Genomic DNA, 22350 nt, shown 5'->3' on the forward strand with positions numbered 1-22350 from the left:
GTTCACAGGGACTCTACCTTTTCTGACAGGGAAGAAAAAAATAAGTGGTTGTGTGAAGAGAAAGTTGCGGCTTCTGACTTGAGCTGAAGTTCCAAAATATCCCCCCCCCTCCCCCAAGGTTTTCTTCCTCTTGGGGATCCCTTCCCCCAGCGAGAGAAGCCCCTTTGAATCGGATTTCCACCCCCCCACCCCCCACTCCTTGACCAAGCGTCTCTCTTCCAACAACGGCTTTCACTCGATAAAATCGATTCCGAAATAATCGAGGGCTTTCGAAAATGAAGCGCTTCCCTGCTCGCTCCTTCCTGGCCGGGGGCAGCCCAGAGCCTCCCCCCACAAAGCACCCTAAGCTTGGCTTAAAGGGGGACTAAAACCGCTTTTAGGCTCTTCAGATTTACGTTGATGTTAAGGCGAGCTCCCTCCAGGCTTTACCCGTGGAGGGCGGAGGGGTCCATTCCCCGTTTAGCACCCCAATGGGCTTGAAGGGGTGCTGGTGTGCTGCTGGGGGGGGGGGCTCTGCCCTGGGGTTCTCTGCTCTAGGATGCGCTCCTGAGGCTTTCAGGCTCCTTTCCCTATCTTCTCTTGGGTGGTGGGCTCCCTCCGTGGACTCCGAGGCCTTTCCAAGCCGCTTCCCTTTGTTGCTCATTCTTCTTCCCTTTTTTTCCCCTTTCCAGGATCCTTGTACTTGGCAGCTCTCCTCAGAGTCCAAATTTGATTTGATTTTATTTTTTTAATGCAATAAAGGCTGGCCAAACAATAACAGCAGCGGGGAGAAAAGGCCTGAAAGGGAGGGCTGAGCTCTTGCAAACCAGGAGTATAAATATTCTCAGCTGGTTTAGACTCTAAAACAGTTGTGCTATTCAGTACAAGCCTGCCATGAAAATCGCAGCGTGGAGAGAGGGGAAATAAAAATAGAAAGGAAAAAAAGCACGATGTGGTTTAGCAGAAGCAAGGTCCAGCAAAGCCAAGCTGCAGGCAATGTGTAGGGAAGGGTTTAAGGGCTTTTAAGATAGGGGGATAAAGCTAAACGCGTGCCCTTGGGCAGGGCAGGGGGTTGAGGTGGGTGCCCCTGCACGGCCTCTCATCGCCGTGCCCGGCTTTGGGGAGCAGCCCTGAGGAAGAGGGGGGAAAGGGGAAAGGGGGGGCTCTGTCCACCTCGAAAAGCTTCGTTCAGTTGGAAACTTCTTTCAAAAACTACTGTTCCGGTGGAAGGTCACAGTGGTCCTTTGAGTATGAAACTGCGAGACCCCCTTCCCCCTTCCCATCACGTGATTCATTAAATAATTAATGCCGAGCTTGCAGAATAGATATGTATTCGTCAGGAAAATCGCAGCCATGGACTCCTTGTGTCTGACGTGAAATTCAACTGTCCTTTAAAAAACAAGCCTAGAGCTGAGGGGAGGGGGGGTAAAAAAAAAGAGGGAGAGAAAGAGCGAGAGGGAGAGAGAGAAAGAGGGGGAGAGGAGGAGAGAGGGAGAGGAGGCTGCAATAAAACAATTCTCAGGACCCACGAAGCCACGCCGAGGGCTGGATTATTGTAAGTAGCAGGGGCTTCCCAATTCCGAGCGTGTCTATATGTCCATGTAAATTTATTGTTTGTTATTAATGTTATTGTCGTAAAATGTGACAAATCGCCGTCTTCATTTCCTCCCATTTCTCTTCACATGGCGCTATGGATGTTTATACCCATCGAGGCATTTCATTGATATTTTTAGGAATATTCCCCTCTCTCCCTCTCTCTCCTCGCAACCTCCCTTTTTTTTTCCCCCTCATCCCCCTTTCTTGATTTATTACAATAAACATGTCAGCAGCAGCGCGGCTGCCATTGTGTGTGTGTTTGTGAGAGAGTTGTGTTGTTTAGAGTGGTGGCCAAGATAAATCATTTCTGGAGTGAAAATGATGTGCAAGCGATGATATTTTAGAGCGAGGATCTCTCTCTGCCCCACTCCCTGGAGTTGATGATTTCAGGCGATTTACTGTAATAGATCAGCAGCTAATATGAAAGCTCTGGAGCTGGGGGTCTTAAATTACAGCGTCTGTGATTACCAATTAAGGAGAGATTTGTATAAATTTGGGAAACCGGGAACGCCTCATTGCCATATAAACCTAGTAAAAAAGCACGACCTTAATATCAAAATCACAGCTCGGAGTCCTGTGCTGCAACATCTCTTTCTGAACGATAACTCATTTTCTCTCAACTTCCCTCTCCCCGTTCCCCGGCAGGACTCCTCACTGGAGAACAGGCACAGGTTGCTTTAGGCGATTGCTGGAGATGCTTCTTTTTAAACCAGGCACCGAAACCGGATTGAAATGCAACAAACTAGTTAAGAATCATTTTAAACCAAGACAAAACCAGAGCTTACCGCTGGGAGGTCGCTGCCTCGGAGAGGCGCGGATTTGGTCCCAGGCGGGAAGGGGACTTTGCCCACCAAAGGCAGAACAAAGGGGGGCTATGGGAAGTGAGGCGCTGCCGAGGGACCCAGCCCAGAGGGGTTGACCCACAGACAACAGCAGAAAGGGGCATAAGCTCCTCGCCGGTATCTCGTTGTGCTTTTGGAGTAGGAGGGTGACTTCGCGTGGCTTGCTCGGGCTAGGATGGTGATGGATGGAGAGGCAGAGAATAGAGCTCTTATGATGAGAGCTGGAGAAGGTGCTCTCAGGAATTCTCTAGGAGCCCGGGCCTGCTATTTATCTTAAGAAAAGCAGAGCTCCGAGGAGAAAGAGCACAGAAATAAGCTTAAATAGTAGCCTAACCTGGCCCTCAGCTGTTACCTTCAGAGCGATTCCTGTGCAAAACACAGCAGAGCTCTACTAGGCGAATCCCTTTCAGGCCACTAAGGTAGCGAAGCTGAAGTGTTCTGGGGACGAGATGGTGTGTCCCGAACGGGAGGCACCGGTACCTGCTCTCCTGTCAGCTCGGGGAGCGCATCCTCCACGGCAAAGGGGAGGTCGGGAGTCAGCACTGCCCTCCCCTCCCGTCTCCAAACTGGACCAAATTGGTCCTACCCGGGAGTGTTGAAAGGGAAGGAGGAAGTGGGAGATCGCGTTTTTAAATATTTTACAAGCTCCAGCATGCGAGGAGTCAATAAAACTGACAACAGGAGCAAAGATTAAATGTTAGCACCGGATTCTCGAATGAGGATTCCCTGCTTTTTCCCCCTTCCTTTCTCTTTCCTCCCCTCTGCTCGCAGCCAAGTCTCACACCGCCCGAGCGGGGATATTTTACTCTGTCTGCCAGTGTAAACCTTTATGTAGCAAAATTAGAGGAACTCAGCGACTTTCATTAAATATTAAGGGAGATCCAGGGACGGTGACGGAGCCAGAAATACAGCATCATTCTCTGTCAAGCCCCGTATTAATTTAGGTTGTCGGCTTCAAATGGATGCAGACCCCCCCTTCTTCCCTCTTTTTCTTCACCCCCTTTATTTTGTTCGGTGCTGGTTTGTTTTATGTGATGGCATTCCTAATTTTTTTTTGTTTTCTGTCGGTTTGGGATGTTGAGCGTGAGAAATCGGCCCTTGGCGGGGGGCGGCTGCGGGCTCGGTGCGGAGGAGCCGCCCCGCAGCCCCCGCCCCGGCCGGCAGACCCCTTTAAATCAATACTCGGGGCTCTATTTATCCCCGGTCCAGACGCCTTTGTGCGAGTGTCGCGCTTTAATAAGCAGATGTCAGGAGGAGATGGGGTGGCCGAGGGCCGCCGGGTCGCTCTGGCCGAACCTCCGTGCTGGGGATGCTGCCCCGACCCCGAGATCTGCTGGCCCAGCCCTGGAGGGGGGCTCGGCCCCGGGCTGGGGCTCCGCACCAGAAATAGGACCCCTGAGAAGACTCTCAGACTCCAGTTATGAGGCTCAGAGCCAGAACAGAAGCTCAGCTACTGGATAATAGCTCCAGAGCTCCCTTAGGAGACCCAGACCCAGCAGGTCACCCCATGACAGAGATAGGACCCCAAAACTTGGGACAAGAGCCTCCAACCTTGGAGGGGACCCCAGGTCCAGGAGGATACCTGAGGCCTGGCTAGGAGAAGGCAGAATGTTCCCCATCCTGCTCTGTCCCCGGCCGGCGGCTGGGCGGCGGGGGGGAAACATGGGTCGGGGGGCCCTTAGATGATGCAAAACTTCCCTTCATGCAGGACTGGGTCTTGCGGGGGGGAGAACCAGCTTCATCCTCCCCAAAACACAAGTTTCTCCCCTCTGGGGTTAGCGATCACTCGAGGGAAGGGGTTTGGTTTTGGCCAGAGCTGCAAGGGGAATTCCGGAGCAGAAGCCCTTGCCCTGAGCATCCTCTGCGCATCTGCGCATCTTCCGCGCAGCCCCGCCGCCGCTGCTCTCCCAGCCTCGCTACAAATAATGAGCGAATAGCTCCTTACCATGTTTGAAACTCTTTGAAACCGAGGTTTGGGGGGGCTCTTTTCGAGAAACCAGCTATTGAACCTTAGAGTTACAAATGGCAGAAACAACGTCCAAGAGTCGGGAGGAGGCAATAAGCTATTTCAAGTCACTCAAGCAGGTTCGATTTCATTAGTTTGTGTGCAATAAGCCTTTCTCCTTGCCTGGCATCTCGTCAGAAGTCTCTGGGCTATAGGCGCTACGAATCCGCGTTTAGCACATCTCATCCCCAAAGAAATATCCCTCCCTTCCCCTCTCGGCCAGACATCCCCTATCTTTTCCCAAAGAGGAAGCTATTAACGTTGTAAATATGAGTCAACAGCACCTTAATTCATAATTTATTGCAGGCAGGAGGAGAGAGTTATTTCAGATCAAAGCATTGCTGAGGGCGAGAGCTGCAAGGCCGGGAAGGGGAGCAATAAAGGGGATAACGCGGAAACCTGGGGCTGAGGAGCGAAGCGGGCGCAGGGGCAGGGCCTGGCAGCAGCTCCCCCCCCATCCTTTTCTTTTTGTGGGTGCGTTTCCCCCGGGAAGGGGCTTCAGCCCGCCCCTGTCCCCCGGTGTCACCCCGAAACCGTCGCCGAGACCCGGGGACCTGGAGCCTATTGTGCTTCGTTTTCCTATTTCATAAGGAAACGACCCCGAGCCATGAGCAGCCAGGACAAAAGGGAAGAGCTCGGTTGCTTTTCAGTTAAATAAGCAAAAGTCTGGAAACGGGGACTGTTTTCTTTGAAGTTTTATCTCTTTTTTATTTTTAGTGGGGAAGAGGGAGGAGGCGAAAGAAATAAAAGGCGACAACCACATTTCAACACTTCCCTGCCCGTAACCATCCCAGCTGAAAAGGGAGGCTATAAATCAGAGGCAATGGTGGAGATTTGACTCCTTATTTTAGCGTAGATACAAGGGGAGGGGTTAGGAGAAATCCCCACTCGTTGCTATTTCGTCTCCTTTTGAAGTCCGACTCCGTACGAAATATATCGATGCTTTATTGGCAGCGGTATTGAGAGGTCAGGAGAGAAGCCTCAAAAACTTCGGGTCAAATTCTTTCCGAGCATGTCCCGGTGAAGTCGATGGGGAGCTTCAAACCGCAGCCTCTGTGCTGAGGGGGGACTGGGAGAGGAACCGGGTCCCCCCTCCCTGAACCCCTTTCCCACCACCCTGACCCGGACTCTACGAGCCCATCACCTGCCCGGGTGCTGGGCGCCGTGGGGTGATGATGATGCTGGTGGTGGTGGTTTTTAGGAGGGGAGGGTTTGCATCTTCCCGTTCCCCCCGGTTCTGGGGAGCCGTGGCACGCTGGGCGCTTTCACCAGCACGCAGATCCAGATTTCCTCTCCTCGCGCTGAGGTCAGCTACAGAAAAGCCAAGTCTAAAAATAACCCCCAGGATCTGGTTTGTTGCTACTGGTACCTCAACACTCCCTGCGCTTCAAACGCGAGAGTGCAAACTATTCCCTGGAAAAGGGCAAGATTTAATGGCAGGGTATTGCTGGGAAGGGTGGGAGCGAGAAAAAGTATTAAACCCGATGAGCTTTGCACAACTTCTATTCCCCCCCTTTCTTTCCCTCTCTTTCCTTCTTTCTATCCTTCATTTTTTCCCCTTTCCCCGGCCGAGACATATGGAATCAATTTTGAATCCTGACATTGAAGGCTGGCCAATTCCTACTGGCTCTGAAAACCAGAATCCATTTGGTTCCCTTCTCTCCAGCACCCCTTGTCACTCAGTATTACAACCGTCTTGCAACATTTTAAGTCTTTATAAAGAGAAACAGCTTTCCAGAGAGATACGAAGGAGTCAGGAGTGGGGGAGGTTTTTGGGGGCGCCTTTCCTTTTCTTTTTCCTAAAGGGAACGTGCTCTCGCCCCCCCTCCCGACACCCCCATCCCACCCCGCTCGGCTCGGTATCTCTGCAAAGGGGGGCCGCATCCTTGCAATCCTTAAAGCTGTTTCGGAGGAGTTTCTCTTTTTCTCCAGGTCAAGTCCGTTCCTTTTGAATCGAGGGAGTAAAAAAAAAAAAAAAAAAGAGAAATAATTCAAAACCAAAGCATCTTTAGGGAAACAAAATTCCAAATCGTCCGGGAAAGCCGTCAGCAAGATCCTTCCTCCGGGGTGCAATAAAGTAGTTGCTTCTCCTTAATTTGCCTGCTCCAGTTGCGAACTCGCCCCATCCGAACCGGCTTCGCTCCTTCTTCTTGAAGTCCTGGGTCGGACAGTCTCACAGGTAAGGAGTTCCAAACAAATAAATAAAGGAATGGTGCGGCTCTGCCTTTCCTCCCTTCTCCGGCGCTCTGAGATGTAATGAATTGCTCCGAGAGCTTTGACAGGCTTCTCCCCCGCTCTCCGCGAGCTGTAGCTGACTTTCTGCCGCTCACAAATTAAGACTGATGCTTCGGGAGCGGGAGAGCTGGGGATGAGCAAAAAAAGACCTCGCAGGGTCCATAACGGGGACCGGCCGCAAACCGCTTCTGTCCGAGGGGGTGATTCCTTGCGAAGTTTGTCTGGGACGCATTTGGTAAAGGTTTAGCACCTCTCTCTTGTTTGAAAAAGAAACTACAAAAGCCCATTGGAAACGCGGGTGTTAAACTGAAGAATGTTTGTGATGGTGATTTATGGCCCTACCAAGTTTTTTTGTTTACTTGAAGCAGACCCTCATTACAGGGGCTTCTAAAACAGAAAGCCCTCCCCCCCACCCCGAAAAGAAGCTTTCCCAAGCTCTGTGTATGTCCATAGCGGGTTTTCCCTCCCCAGGTCTGGGTGGAGTGGCCAGATGTGACCAACAAACATCTGGTTCATTGAGCTGCTGTTCCTTTTAGCCGAGCCGTGCGTTTGACCGCAATGGGTAAGAAGGAGACTTCCATATTAAAGAGGCGGCTTCTGGGGTGTCCGAGCATGAAAATATCAGGGGTTTAAAGAGGTTCGATGTTTGCTTGGGTTGGGGGTAGGGAAAGAATGGCCTCCAAAATGGGTCATTCCGCTCAAATGCGGTGTCTGGGATCGAAGAGGATGGGCGGGGGGGGGTGTGAGATTACGCGTGGGAATCTCAGATGCGTTATTTACTATGGGTTTGTGCTGTTCGGTTGTGGCTGCTCCCCCTCCATCCTGTCCGGTGAACCCCCGATGGGTATTTTAAGAGCGAGACAGGAGAATCGTTTGTATGCAGGAAAAAAAAAAAGAAACACGAAAAATGGGGTTAAATCTGGAAAGTTGTTTTTTTTTTTCCGCTTTAAATACATACATAATCGTGCTCTGTTCTCCTTTGGTTCCTCTCCCTTTAGAGCGACATCATAACTTCATCCTCGGGACAAGTTGCCAGGTCTAAAAATACTCTCTTAGATTGGGAAACTGGGAAAGTTTTGACTCAGTGGCTGATATTTCCCGAGGCGAGCTGCGATATTGGCAGAGCAGGAGCTCAGCTACACAGACAGCTTCTTTATTTTATTCTTTTCCTTTTTGTTGTTGTTTTTTGCCCTATTTTTTTCCCTCCTGAAAATTGCTTTGCATTAAATTTCCTCAGCTCCAGATTTCTCTTTACTCGCCTCCAGCTAAAGTTGGGTGTTTTTACCAACCGCTTGATCTGTTGGCGAATGAAATCTGAGAAGAAACCGCAGGCCCTGAGTGACCGTAATTTAATTGATTTTATCATAAATCATCAACTTCATGAAGAAGCAAAGTTTTCATTGAAGTAAATTGATATTAATGGACACTTTCTGAAATGTAACCGTATAGATCTATAGGGTTGTGCTCTTCTCACTTCTGCTCTTTTGGGACAGCGGATTTTAGGGGGATGGTGGGGGTATTTTTCTTCCTAGTTTTCTTTTCTCTCATTCTTCCTAAAAAGCGACTTATTCTCAGCTCGTTGTTGGGGGGGGGGGGGGGGGGCTCAGATTTGCTTTGTGAGTGAATCCGGCAGCACGGAGATGTGGGGGAAAAGAGCAAGGAATAGTTTGGTTTCTCTGTGATATTAATCAGAGTACTCCCCTAGGCGGGTTATTCCCTCTGCCCAGTGCTTTGGTGGGCGCAGAGGGGGGATATCTCTGCCCAAAATCCGTGTGTCCCAGCTCGGCCCTGCCGCACTCGCAGCCGTGGTAAAAGCTCGGACTGAAATAGGACTTCAAACCCCCTCTTTCACCTCCGTGCCCTCTCCTGCGTTAAACATTGCCGTTCCCCAAACTTTCCCACCCCATTAAAAATTAACCCGGGGTGGGTGGGAGCCCTTTGATGGGGGTGAGGAGGTGGCGTTGGGAGCAGCCTGCAGCTCCCGAGGGGTTATAGCAAGGGGCAGCACCTCGGGGTGCGCCGGTGTTTTTGGGGGGGGGTGTGCGCAGGGAGGCGGCAGGGAGGATGCAGGACTCCGTGGGATCCACGCGCTTCCCTACAGACCATAAATATTCCTCGTGGGCATCCCACAGTAGAGAAATAGAATTCCTTGCCACCGCTTCTTTCTCCCTCTCCGGCGAGTTCCTCTTCAGAATTTGTTAGTCTTTCTGCATTCTCAGAAGGAAGCAGGCACAATGGAGCTCGTTCCTTCTCCCAGGTCCCTTCTTCCCCATGCCCAGCTTCTTCTCCAGCGCCAGCCGGGGCCAGGAATGAGGCGAGTATCCCTGTAAAACACAAAACAACCGAATTCCTTCCTTTTCTCATAGAAATGGCCACGATGGGAGCGTGGTACCTGGTCCTGCGGGAGGCTAAGGAAAGGCAATGGGAGAAAAGCTCCAAATCCTCATTTTCTCCTTCTCTTTCTTATATATTGGTGATTTTTTGGGGGGGAAGGGGGAACGGAGTGGGAATAAACGGGAAGCCCCCGAGGAACCTCATCTTAGGGGCCAGGCGAGTCGCCATGGAGGGAGAAGCCCATCCTCGGGGCCTCGGGGAGGCTGAGAAGCCCTTCTCGGTTTTTCCTGCTCCCCCAGACCCGTTACTTTCCCCCTCCGTTTCCGTCGTCTTTGCCGTGGGGCTGGATGCTGAGGCTGCGGGAGCGGTGGGTGCTGCCGGTCTCTTTCCTCACCTATAGTGATTGTTCGCCTCCAGATTAAAAGATAAAAAGGAAAACTGGTAGGAAAAAATCAAAGGAGAAGGCACCCAGAGCCCCCCAGGGGCCGGGCAGCCCCCGGGAACGGGGGCACCTCCTGCCCGGGAGCTCCAGGGAATTTGCTGATGGTGGAATTAGCGGGACCGGAGGGGGAAGCCGGGAATTTCCCAATTCTGGGGAAAATAGGCAAAAGGTTGACGTGTCCCAGTCACGTGGGCGCATAATTCAAGCCATTATTTTGGCATTTGGGAGGGAGGAGGGAGAAGAGAGAGAAGAAAAGTGGCGACGGTGATTCCCGGTTCCCAGCCCGTCTCCGGTGTGCTGCCCCCCAAAGAGCTGTTTGCAACACGCTGATCCCCCAAACTGATGTCCCCACGAGCCCTCCCGTACCCCCAACCCCACCGCACCCCGTGGGAGCAAGGAGAGGTGGACCCATGGGAGCGGGGGGGCTGCGGGGCGGGGGGGAGACTCAAGGGCCGCTGGCTTGATTTGGTTTTGGGTTTTGTTTTTGCTTTTTTTGAGACAATTCCAAAGCACTTCCGCTGATTGATCATTAACCTGGTGAGTTATTGCTCGTCTAAGCAAAGGTCAGGGGGAGAAAAAGGTCTAATCTGTCAAGGCAAAGCCAGCGCTCGCTCAGTTTCAGTTTGATTTCTTATCCGGGCTGGCTTCTGTTCGAGGTTTCAGGAGGTCCTGCACCCTCCATAGCTCTCGCCTCCTGCTCGGAGCTCTGCCCGCCCTCGGGCTCAGTGTCTGGGGAATGGGAAAACCCAAACTCCTTCCCTTCAGACTAAATAAAGAGCCGAGGGAGGAGGAGCGGCCCCGCGGAGCATCCGCGGGTGCGGAGCAGGGGCCGGGCGGGACTTGCGCCGCCTCCAAGAGAAAATGAACAGAGAAAAGCCCCCAAATCAAAACAAAGAACACGGGGGAGTGGAGGCGGGGGGGAACACCCTCGCTCCATCCCTTCTCTTGCCTGCGCTGCCAGGGAATATATGAAAAACAAAGAAACCACCAGCCCCCCCCCCCCCGCCCTCCGCGCTGGAGCCGTTGTTGATTCCAGCTTCTTCGGGGTTGTTTATTTGTTTCTCTTTTTGCCTCCTCCCTCCTGCATCCACTTCCAAATAAACGCCGTTTTCCCTCTTTTCCCCACCTCTTCCCTGCCCTCTACTCCTCTTCCTCCCAGCCCGGAACTTGCAGAAAACAGCCTGAGTTCACAGCGCAGAAAAAGCTTTTTCTTTCCTTCTTTTTCCTTTTCCCCTCTTTCCAAACCTCTGTGCGTGCTCTACAGAGGGAACCGAAAAGCCCAGGGAGGGCTGGGATGTAAGTGGAATATTGCCAGAGCTGTGTACTAAACTGTGAGCCCATGTAATAATAACAGTAATAAAACCTCCAGCTTTAGGCCGCCGAGCAGAGAAGGTCACGAAGCATCAGCGGGGGATTTATGGACTCGGGGATGTGGTCAGGAGCAGAATAGGGGTGTGAGGGGAACATTTTTATTCGAGATTAGTAACATCAACATACAGAACGGAAACGGGATTATTAAGGCGTTGGAATGTTTCCCTAAACGAAAATATTGTTAAATTAGATTGTTTTGTCTTTCTCCTTTTCTTTCTCCCTTCCCGAATCCTTCGTGCCAAAGTTGTGGCCATAAATCTCGGCGTGGCTTTCAAGATGTTTACGTCTCCAAACCGTTAATTCTGATACCGAATCACTGCCCCTCTGGCCTCGTACACTGCAGCGCGTCTCCATCCTCCCCCCTCCCTTCGTGGCGATCCCTCCACCACACTCAAGAAACACCAAAACCCCCATTCTGTATCTTTCAGGCTTTGCTGCCTCTTCTATTTTCTCTACTGTTACATTGACGTTGAACCCAGAGCTATTTAACTGCAGATATTTAATCTCTTAAACGCATTTAACCCTGAAAATACCACCAGAATTTAACCCAAACCCTTCCCAATGTATATATATTTGAAATGGCATCTGGAGTTCACCACCAGCCGTAAGCAAACCGCCCCTGGTCCACACCAAACGCTTCCATCACACGCGAACCCCAGAGCGGGAGAAGCGTTTCCTTCGGGGGGTTGTACGGGGCGAGGAAGGACCGGAGGGAGCGCAGGGGTTTACCGAAATAACCCTGGTGCCGGGATGAGGATATCGGGTCCTGGAAATGCCGGTGACTGGGGTGGGTGATAATGCAGGAGGAACTGCTGGGGCTTTTGTTCACCAGAGCCCGTCTTCTCCCCTTTTCCACGCAAAGGTTCCTCTGGATGATGAAGCCCCTCGTTTCTCACCGAAGTTTCATACTTTGTTTTCTCTCCTTCCCCCTCCCCAGCTCTCCTCCTTTCCCAAAGCCCGCCACTGCCTCGGCTTTGCTGGACCAGACGTTCCACAACCGGTGAGTTTGGCTCAATATCCAACCTGTGCGTGTCTCTGTGTCTCCCTTCATTCCTTCTCTGAGGGCACCCAAAGTGAATTCCCCTCCTGTCCCATCCAGTCCCGTCCCTCTCCCCCACCGCCAGGATAAGCAGGGCTGCCCTGGATTTCACCGGACTATTTTCATTTTGCTACTGGCTTGTCCTTAAACTTGTGATTTATGAGCGTAACTTCGAGGGAGTGTTTTAAATTGAAGATATTTCCTGTACTCCCTTTGAAGGGAAATCCAGGCAGATTGCAACATTTGCTGCTGATTTCGGGATGAGGGCGAGGGAGTTACATCTTAAAGAAAAATAAGCTGCAACCAAAGCAAAGATGCCAAAGGGAGCCTAAAACCTGTGCTTGCAGAAGCTCAACATCTAAAAGAGCAAGGACCTTCTAAAAGGTGGGTTTTTTGGCTGCCAGTTAAAATTAAAGCACGGTTTCGCGCTTGAGAGGAATTATCTCCAGTATTGGAGGGACTTCTGGTTGCTTGAGCACTCCCAGTTAGTCAGTGGAGATCCAGATTCAGAAACCTAGAGAGTATTTTACCTACTGAGAAGTCTTTAAAAGAATAGTCCACTACTGGTTTTCATCCTTCCTTCCCTGAAATGTCAGCGCCGGGGCTCCAGAGTAAGAATTGGCTTGAAGGAGAAGATTTATGTTGGAGTAGTTCATGAAAAGTTTAAATAGGGGGAAAAATAATGGTGTCCGCCGGTGGAAAGCTCCCTCCCAGCAGAACAATAGCTGGAAACACCGCGGTCCGTGGAGCAGGACTTTATCCATCACCTAGAAACCCTCGAGTAAGTCCTCTCAAAAGTCAAGTGTTTCCTGGGGCACGCTTCTTTTTCTTCCTGGAGTTCTCAGCTTAAAGGTGCACACACAGACACAAAAACCCCCAAACCAAACCCCCCCCCCCGCCCTCGACGGGCCGTCCCTTCGCGGCGAGGTCCGAGGAGCCTTTTGTGATCCCACTTTTTCCTGCTTTGCTAATTGTAAATTCCCCCCCGTCAGCACTTAAGCCAAAGGAGCGAGCGCCAGAATTAAAGGAGGGGAGAGAACTGCGATGGGGAACAAAAGTAGCACTTAAGAAAAGAACAAAAATAAAGAAAGGAAAGTGCAGACACCTCCATTCCTCCCCGCCTTCCTCCCCCCTCGCAGCTCCTCCTCATCACGGGCTTTCCCCAAAACGCGAGTTTCTGCTCTCGCAGCCGCGTGGGAACGGGGAAGGCGTAAATCTCCTGTGGCGGCAGCGCCTCGCTGGCAGCAACGGCCTTATTAATAATAGCAATAATAATCATCTTTATGGCTCAACACCTCGCTGCTCTGGCCTCCCCCGGGGGTAGTTTGAGCCCCGACACCCCCCTTCCCCCCCCCCGTAAACCCCACATCTCCACCCTGGCGGAAGCCGGGGGGAGCCCCCAAGACGCGGGGACGCGCAAAGTTAGCGCCGAAGTTACGCGGGGCCTCGGAGTTGCAGCAACACGAGCGGTCCCCCCTTTTCTCCCCCTCCCTTGCAACCCACGGCTCCCGAGGCTTCCGTCCATGTGTCCCCCCCCTCGATCCCCAGAAAAGGGGGTTCGGGGGGTTCGCGGCTAAACGCCACCGAGGGATCGGGGGGCAACGGGGGGGGTGTGTGTGGAGTGGAGGGGGGGGACATGCTATGATTATGTTATTAGCATCAATCGACGCCTAACTGGGGAGCACGTGAAGCCGCGGCCAGGTCCGCACCCGCGCCCAGGCCGCCGGTCACCGCCGCTGCCATTAGCATCGTTCTTCACTAGTGACGCTGTTCGGGAGGCTCCTTGGCTCTTCCCGGCAATCCAAACCAAATCTTGGGGTTTAAAAACAGCCCCCCCCCCCCCCCCCCCCGGCTTTATCCCCCCTTTTCCCCTCCTTCAGTAGCCTGGATTCTTTGCGTTATTATTTTAATCCCAGCCAAGCATTGCATAGTTAAAAGAGGGGGGGTGGGGGTGGTTGTGTTCAGCTTTTCTTTCTTTCTTTTTTTTTTCCCCTTCTCCTTTCCCTTCTTCCCCTTTGCTGTGGAAAGCAGAGGCCATTGTTATCAGTGAGCAGCGCGTACCAGCTATAGGGCAACTCGAATCTCAGGGTCTGGCCATTCAAAGCCCTCAGCACATCTTGGAAGCTGGAAAGCATCTTGATTTTTTTATTCCCCCCCCTCCCCTTCTCTTCCCAAACGGAGACAGAGAGACAATTTGAGCTGTCGTAACCGAAAGCTCCACTGGCTGAGCCCCCTCCCCCTCTGTTTGGGCTTTTTTTTTATCCATATATACATGCATATGCTGGATTTTGTTCCTCTCTCGCTCGTATATTCCTTTAACGCTTTTAAAGGAAGGGGGTCATTCCTTGCTTATTGATTGCGTGGATGCTGGATGTGAAAATATATTATGTCTGCCTGTGCTTTGCTCGTCAGAGACTAAGGTAAGCCGGACTCAAATAGGCTATCACTTTGTGAATGGCGGAGTATATGTCCCAATGATTTATGACCATATGACTCCAATCTCGGTTCAAGAAGAGTTCACAAGCTTTAAGCTTCCTTCCACGCAGAGGCTCCTTCGCAGCCCTCATCCAGGGCCCTTTTCCCCCCCGCTTTACAACTGGGGAGTTCTGGCTGGGGTGAAGCTCGGTTGTGGGGGAGGGAAGAGGGAAATTTTAGGAATGTGTCTCTATTTTGCAGGCATATCCAGCGCCAAGGCAGGGGCTGGGGTCTGAGCTCTTCCTGAGCAGCCGCCCTATTGTTAAGGGCATGTTTGGAATATTTATTATTAATAATAATTGAAATGAAAAGCGGGGCTCTGCCTGGTTTCGCTGGCGCTGGGAAATGTACCTTGGGAGGGGGCGGGGGAGGGGAAAGGCGCCGCTCTTCCTCCTCAGCACAGGCAGGTTGTGAATTTGGGGGTTCCAACATGGAGGGGATGGCGTTAACACCAGAATGCCTCTGCCTCGGACTCCTCTTCCCTTTTGCCTTCGACCGCCGGATTTTGCCTCCTGAGCATCCTCCTCCCCGCAGCCCTCTCGCACCTTCCCTTCGATTTTTCTTCTTTTTCTCCTCTTTTCTCGTCTTTTGATTTGGTTTGGTTTGTTTTGTTTTTTTTTTAATGCCTCCAAACCCTCGCACTCCGAACTTGCCGGCAAAGAGTTTGCGTTAAACGCTACCGCTCGCAAAAGTGAAACTTGGAGCGTGAGGAAAAGCGGCAGCGCGGATCCCACCCGGCTTTAACCGCGCCAGGAGATAATCGAATATTTATTATTCTGCCTGAGATGTGCTTTTTTTTTTTAAAGCAATTCCTTGGAGTAAATAATTAGGATCGCGCCGTCCCCGGCGAAGATAAATGAGCGGCATTTGCGAGGCGCTGAGAGATGAGGTACAAAAGCAAAGCTGTGGAAGCCACGAGCGAGCTTTTGGGCGAAGGGGGTTGTAAATTTATTTTATGGACATGAAAAAAAAAACCCACCACACACCAAAAAAAAAAAAAAAAAAGACAACAAAACCCCCAGCTATCGTCGCTGTTATTTTTAGCTGCTTTAGCTCAGCCTCTCGGCTCGGTTTGGTTGGGATTTGGTGTTTTTTTTTTAACAAACCTATGCCAGACAGGAAGGGCCTTGGAGAAATTCCCACCTCTGGCCTCGTAGATATTTTCAGCGAAGCTATTCATAAGAAAGGCGCTGCTGTTGCTTAATTCATTCCCAGCTCGAGCTCGGGGAGTGCAGTCTACTTTTTAATAAGACATATTTATCATGGCGAGGAAAACAAACGCGAGTAACTCCCTGTCCCCTCGCTAGACAATAATGCATCTCCGTGGAAGACACTACACGGATCTGGGAATGCAGAAAGGATTGAATCCGTGTAGAAAAGCAAAGCAGCTCCTCCGTGGCCACATCTTCGGAGACTGTGAGGGAAGTACACGGAGGTTTCATATGACATGACAGAAGAACAGAGCAGTCAGGGAAGGGGAAAAAAAGATGTTATTTATTGTCAAGCTGTGGCTTCTGTTAAACCCCGGTACTTAGAAATATCGCATCAGGCTTTATCTCCACTGAGTTTATTCTATTTTATTTTAGAGAATGAAAGAGCCCCGATAAAATTAAATATACAAGAGATAGAATTAAATATACAGTGGGTATCAATTTCCAAACAGAATGCACGGGGGTTCCTCGCAGCTCTGAGCTGCGGGGAGAAGCCTCTGCCTTTGTAAAATATGTGAGCTGCTGACTGAGCCTCACACATCGGCTTGTTTCCAGGGCAAGATAGTTTTCATATTTCCAAGGGTATTTCCACTCTGTCTTTATGGTCAAGGAAAGTTTATGCTTTGAGAAAAGACAGAGGAAAAGATCAAGAAAAATGAAAAGGGAGAGGAAGCAAAAAGGAAGGTTTCATTTTGTAATTTGAGGCTTTTGGACTGGGGTTTTTTTAGACTTTTGAGCTTAGACTGAGGGAGGGAGGAACAATACAAAATCAAAGGGAGGAAAGTTAGGAGCAAATGGCCTGGTGATGGGTCTGTTTTCCAAGGGAAAAGAAAAAAGAAAAACCCCAAACCCAACAGCAATTAAACTGGTTTTGGAATCGCATCTTACCAACGGCAGCTCCGGGTTAGGACGGATGAGCACAAAGCAGAGCAGGCGCTGAAGGGCTGTGTTTTCTAAATACAACCTGTGCTGCCAGAGAGGGGGAGGCTATCAAACAGGCCAAAGGAGGCACATTCTTGAATTCATGCCCTGCTTAAATCTGCTTGAAATATTTGCACTGAATTCCAAAGACATTTGTGAGTTCCTGTGTAAACAGCAAATGAAGCCAACTGTGTCAGGACACCCGTTACCTGCAGAAAACATAGTGGCTATTTGCTGGTTTCAGTTTAAAACTGGTTTCAGTTTAAACCAGACTATTTGCTGGTTTCAGTTTGAGGCCCTGCAATCAACTTAGCAGACTTTTAATTTCTGATGCTATAAGGCCTTGCTGGTTTTTCTCTGTGTGAATGGCTGATTTGAATAGGTCAGGGGTAAGAAAGCAAGACTTCATTCCTTTCATGCTTGGAGCCAGCAATTATCCGTTCTGTACTCTCAGATTTACATTAACGTGGGTGCTCTCTGAACATGGACGTGTGGATGTGCACAATACTATATGCATACTCACACACACATTTAGATGGGAGTGCATGTGTAAGCATGGTGTGTGTGCATATATGTATATAGAGAAATAGAGAAGTAAATAGATGTATACAGTGGAAACCACGTGTACTCGTAGAGCATGTGTGCAGACACACATCCTGGGGGCTATTCTCCCAGGGAAAAAAGGGTGCAAGCAAGGAAGCAACCAAGTAGGAAAACTACCCTCCAAAATGAGCTCAGCACTCCTGCACAGTAACATTTGTTGAGCCTCCTTAGGCTGCGCACAGGACAAAATCTGCTCAAAGCATCTGTTCGGCCTGTTCGGCGGGACCCTATTCATGTCATGGGCCTTTCAGGCTCCAAGATGGATTCATAGGCTGGGTACTATTATTGTGTGTTTTCTCCTAACCTTTCAGGTCAGCTTCCAATAGACAGCTGGAAACGGCCTGTCACGTGGCCTTGGGGTGCCAATGTTCTGCCATAGGGGTGTCAAGACCCTGGTAGCTGGAAAAATCATTTTGGGGAGTCCCAGAGATGCAGAAGACAACGTACTACGACAGCTCCACGCTCTTTGGGGGTTACTCCTATGGGAGTGCCAATGGCTTCGGCTACGAGGGTGCCCAGCAGTCCTTCCAGCCGGCCTCTCACATGGAGAGCGACTACCAGAGGTCCGCCTGCTCCCTCCAGTCTCTTGGCAACACAACCCCGCATGCAAAAAGTAAAGACCTGAATGGAAGCTGCATGCGTCCAAGTTTGCCCCAGGAGCACCACCCGCCTCCCCCCATCTCGCCGCCCCCAAACCCTGCCACCAACAGCACCAGTAACAGCAGCAATAACCAGTCTGGGAGCAGTAAAAGTGCCCCCAGCAAAGCCAACCTCAGTGCAAACGCCAGTCTCACCAAGCAGATTTTCCCCTGGATGAAAGAATCCAGGCAAAACTCCAAACAGAAAACCAGCTCCCCTAGCACAGGTATATGGCTCTGCTTTCCTAAACAGCGAGGGGACACAGCCACTGGGTGCAGTGGTCTGGTTTGGAGGGAGGGGAGAGGATCCAGTGAGGATCCAGTGAGGATCCTGGTGTTGGGCATGATCCCAAAACTGCCAGCCACATGCCCTGGTGAGGCCAGGAGAGCCTTGGCTTGCCCTGCAGCACTGACTGTGCACACTTGGTTCATTTTCAACACATCCAGAGCACTGCAGGGAGATACAACCAGCAGTTGTACACAGCCGATGTCTGACTGTGTACGGACAGATACATGGAAATGTCCACCCACTGCTTGGCCCAGTGATGATAAAGCAGAGTGCTTGTTCTCTTCCCACCTTCCTGCCCCTAGACACAGCAGTAAACATGATGCCCTCAGTGTATGCGTGCGTGTATAGGGCATGAGCACAAACACGTGTATTTTGCATGCATTCATGTGCATCTCTAACAGGAGAGGGAAAACAATCAGTAGAGAAATATCACTGTTTTGAGCAACAAATTCATCTGAGCTTTGCTGCACACACTTCGCTCTACATGAGTATAATTTATGTGGTTTATACATGCTTATCTCAGAGAAAGGTAGGTACAAATGCCATCTTTTAAGGCCGTTCATGCAAATATTTGGGTTACTCAAGTGCAAGACATACACAAGATGTGTGCGTGCGCATTTGCACCTAGCAAACACAATTCCTCCTCACACTGCCCCGTGTTAGTGTTAATGGGCTTTGCAGTCACTGCCCCCCTGCCAAATATTATTTTCTCCAAATTATCTGTTGGAAATAATCGACTCCTAATAAATGGCCCTGGAATCCTTTTCTCCGTGACATGATCAAATTTTCATAAACCAGGGGCAGCTTTGGAGAACAGAACTCTTAATAAATGACATGATTATGGAGTGCAGGCTAATGCGAAAGGGTGATGGAAGGGGGGGGGGGTGAACTCTTGTGCCTGTTCCAGGATTTATTAAGAAACGATGCATTCAATTGCTGCATGTAAGTAATTATCTTTGATTTCATTTTGTGGCCAGCAGAAACCTGCAGCGGCGAGAAAAGCCCTCCAGGCTCCTCGGCCTCCAAGAGAGCCCGCACAGCCTACACCAGTGCTCAGCTGGTGGAGCTGGAGAAGGAATTCCACTTCAACCGCTACCTGTGCCGGCCCCGCCGCGTGGAGATGGCCAACCTGCTGAACCTCAGCGAGAGGCAGATCAAGATCTGGTTCCAGAACAGAAGGATGAAGTATAAGAAAGATCAGAAGTCAAAAGGCATGGGGTCTTCTTCTGGAGGGCCTTCCCCCACCGGCAGCCCGCCCCAGCCCATGCAGTCCTCTGCTGGATTTATGAATGCCTTGCACACCATGAGCAGTAACTATGATGCCCCCTCGCCACCTTCCTTCAATAAACCCCACCAAAATGCCTATGCCATGTCAACTAACTACCAAAACCCCATCAAAGGCTGCCCCTCCCAACAGAAATATGCCAACACGGCCCCCGAGTACGACCCCCATGTCTTACAAGGGAACGGGGTGGCCTACGGGACACCCAATATGCAGGGAAGCCCCGTCTATGTTGGAGGTAACTATGTGGATTCTATGCCCACCTCTGGCCCATCCCTTTATGGCCTCAATCACCTGCCACATCACCAGGCCACCAACATGGACTACAATGGGCCTCCCCAGATGCCCCCGAGCCAGCACCACGGACCATGTGAGACCCACCCCACCTACACAGACCTTTCCACGCACCACGCTTCTTCTCAGGGCAGAATCCAAGAGGCGCCCAAGTTGACCCACCTGTGATAGGGAGCAGGGGCAGGCTCAGGCAAAGTGGATGGGACCCCACCATGGGGCATGGGAGAGGGGAAGAGGGCGGAATCGGCTTCAGGAACATTTGTGTTGAGCTATTTTCTTTCTTTCTTTGACAGGGCAACTTCTACTAGCTTGTTGTGCTTGTTATTATTATCGCTGGGTTTATTAGGCACAATTTCCAAGCATTTCAGTAGCTCTCTCTCTGAAGAGATATACCTCCTGTGTTTCAGCACAAATGCTTCTGAAGTGGATGTAGGGTAGTTTTATGGGAATCTAGCCAATTTCAAGCAGCAACGTCCTTCATTTCCAATCCAAGCATAGATCGTCATTGATAATTTTTGGACATTGGAAAGGAGAATGGTCAGGAGTCAGGTCTTTACCGTTGATGTCTCTGCATCTGCATCAACATGCACAAGTGTATAGATATGCAATCAAGAGAGATTCACAAGAAAACTACCCTCTTCTTGACTCCTCAAGAGGAACCTCGTGCTTTTCCTTCCCAGCCCGATGAGGAAGGGCACCGAGTAACTTCCCACCAGTCACCACATAAACTGCAAATATACAAACCTGCCAACGCCTGGGATTCATGCTCTTCCCCTCCAGCCCCTGCCTCCCCTCTCAATAATAACAATAATCAGCATCAAATTAGAATAAGGGAGGTCTAAGTATTGCAAAAGGTTCAGGAAACAAGGGTTTTGAAATGCCTCAACCCCCCAACAATAACAGCAGTCCAAAGAGAGGAAGACAGAGTTGACAGGTCTGAATATTTTCCCACCTTTGCCTCTAGATGACATGAAGTCTCTGTTCAACAGTGTTGGGTTTGTTTTTGTTTGGGGGTATTTTTCTTAGGGTTCCTAAACAGAAAAGCAATCTTAAGACTCAGAAGTCCTACACTTCTTTCCTCCTCTTCTCTTGACCTTACGTGAAAACAGGGTATATTTGAACAAATGGAATGTCCTCCCATCGAAGCAGAAGTGAATGGATCTCTAGTATTTGCTAATGCTTTCTTGTCTGGACATCTTTGTTGCACTTAGAGTTTACATATAATGGGTATAAAAACAACTTTGAAGGGCTTTCGTCCAACTCAGTCGAGATGCCCTTCAATAGGTGTGTGTTCTGGTGAACATTCATATATATTTATTGGTTATAGCCAGTTTAAAATATTTTCCTTTTTTTTGGTATTATTTATCCCCAATATTATGTATTTATATGAGGAAAAAAAAACAAAAAACAAACAAAAAAAAGAAGGAATCAAATTGTACTTTTTTAGTATTTACTTGTTCTAAAGGACATTGTGTTTCCTTGTCATTGTACAACAAGCTTATTTTAGTTATTGTAATTTAGGAAGACCAGTAGTTTTATGTTACCTTCGTACTTATGAATAATGTAATTAGTTCTACTGGAGGCATGAGAGCAGAACCAGCCTGTAATTGTATAGTCCTGAATTAGAACTATAGCTAATCCCTCCCTCCCACCTCACCCCGCCTCTTCCGAGCTCTTTCTTTGTTCTTACAGTAGTTATTTTGTTTCCTTGCTAAGGGTTGTCTGTTGAACAATTCTTGAATAAACTTTCTGTTATCAATTTTATCTCGTCCTCTCGCTGGGATTTAAAGGAGAAAAGGAACCACGTGGATGTGAAAACAGCGAGGAGAAGGCGAGGATGGGGTCTGGGCAGCGGTCCTGGCTCCGGGTCCCCTCCTGGGGTGAGAACCCGGGGGTCTGAGCTAAGCGTGGCCCTTGCGCTGTCCCTGCGCGGTCCCTGCGCGGCCCGGCCCGCTCCCGCGGCCACAAAGAGGGTCACGTGGTGCCGGGGCCGGGCTGCCATTGGGCCGCAAATGAAAACAAAGGAAAAAGGATTAATGACAGAAAACGCAAGATAAAGGGCGCGGAGTTCCCATGCGGGGCCCTTGAAATCCCATTCCCGGTTAGAATTCAGCGCTATTGAAATACACGCACATGTGCGCACAAGCGCGTAGACACATGCACACGTATGTACACACGCACGCACACCGACAGCCTCTCCACCCCCCCGTACTAACACACGCCTTTGCAATTGCTATTAAACGGGAGAAAAAAAGCCCGCTACCAAATGTTACGTTATCAGTGGGAGCAAAAGGGATTCTGCCCCTCCACCAGCAGCAGAAGCAGATGGGATAATACCGTGAATAATTTGCCTTTTATGCTCTAAAGCCCCAAGAAAACTTACGTTAAAAGAGCGAAGGGGCAATAAAAGTTTTATGATGGCTCTGGAAGGGGTGAACTGCTCGCTGAGGACCAGGATGAGGGGAAGGTCCCCCCGAGGGAAGCAGAGGGGGATGCGGGTTGCTGCCGGGAAAATAAAAAGGCTGGAAAAGGTACCGATAAAAAGAGCTGGTAAAGGTACCGATAAAAAGAACGAGGAGGATGCTTGTGTGTGTTCTACACCCTGTGTGCACAGCCAGGGCCAGCCTGTGGACAGGTCTAGTGAGGAATTGAGAAATGATCCCGTGCTTCTTTCCATCTCTTAATAAAAGAAGTTCCAGGTTAATGATTATAATAAAAGGGACAGGGCTCCTTTCCCTCCCGGGCTGTGCCCATTCATATAGGGGCCATCACCGCTCGGGGACAGCGGCAGCTC

The 22350-nt window shown here is 50.3% G+C and overlaps 1 protein-coding gene and 1 long non-coding RNA gene across 10 annotated transcripts in view; one reads left to right on the plus strand and one right to left on the minus strand.

Annotated features, from left to right (window-relative positions):
- Positions 1–21320, plus strand: part of HOXB3 (homeobox B3) — a 40471-nt gene extending 19151 nt beyond the window's left edge. Inside the window, exons 1-5 of one of the 9 annotated variants that reach the window (XM_057421450.1) lie at positions 6406–6601; positions 7129–7219; positions 11742–11804; positions 17365–17918; positions 18958–21320. In XM_057421450.1, coding sequence (XP_057277433.1) covers positions 17483–17918; positions 18958–19724 — 1203 coding nt within the window. In that variant the 5' untranslated portion in view covers positions 6406–6601; positions 7129–7219; positions 11742–11804; positions 17365–17482 and the 3' untranslated portion in view covers positions 19725–21320. Of the gene's footprint in view, positions 1–599; positions 1535–6405; positions 6602–7128; positions 7220–11204; positions 12233–14173; positions 14264–14921; positions 15208–16987; positions 17919–18957 lie in introns of those variants that run through there. The other 8 variants (XM_057421454.1, XM_057421451.1, XM_057421449.1 and 5 more) reach the window with 8 other exon arrangements.
- Positions 10887–12731, minus strand: LOC130605741 (uncharacterized). Its single transcript, XR_008973777.1, has 2 exons — positions 12374–12731; positions 10887–11194 (listed from the first exon to the last, which is right to left on the minus strand). It is a non-coding gene; the product is annotated as an uncharacterized LOC130605741 (long non-coding RNA).
- Positions 21321–22350: the final 1030 nt, after the last annotated feature.

Source organism: Pezoporus wallicus, unplaced genomic scaffold, assembly GCF_028554395.1.
Source record: "Pezoporus wallicus isolate ANWC-B61680 ecotype Strahan unplaced genomic scaffold, APGP_CSIRO_Pwel_v1 contig_13057, whole genome shotgun sequence".
NCBI lineage: Eukaryota > Metazoa > Chordata > Aves > Psittaciformes > Psittacidae > Pezoporus > Pezoporus wallicus.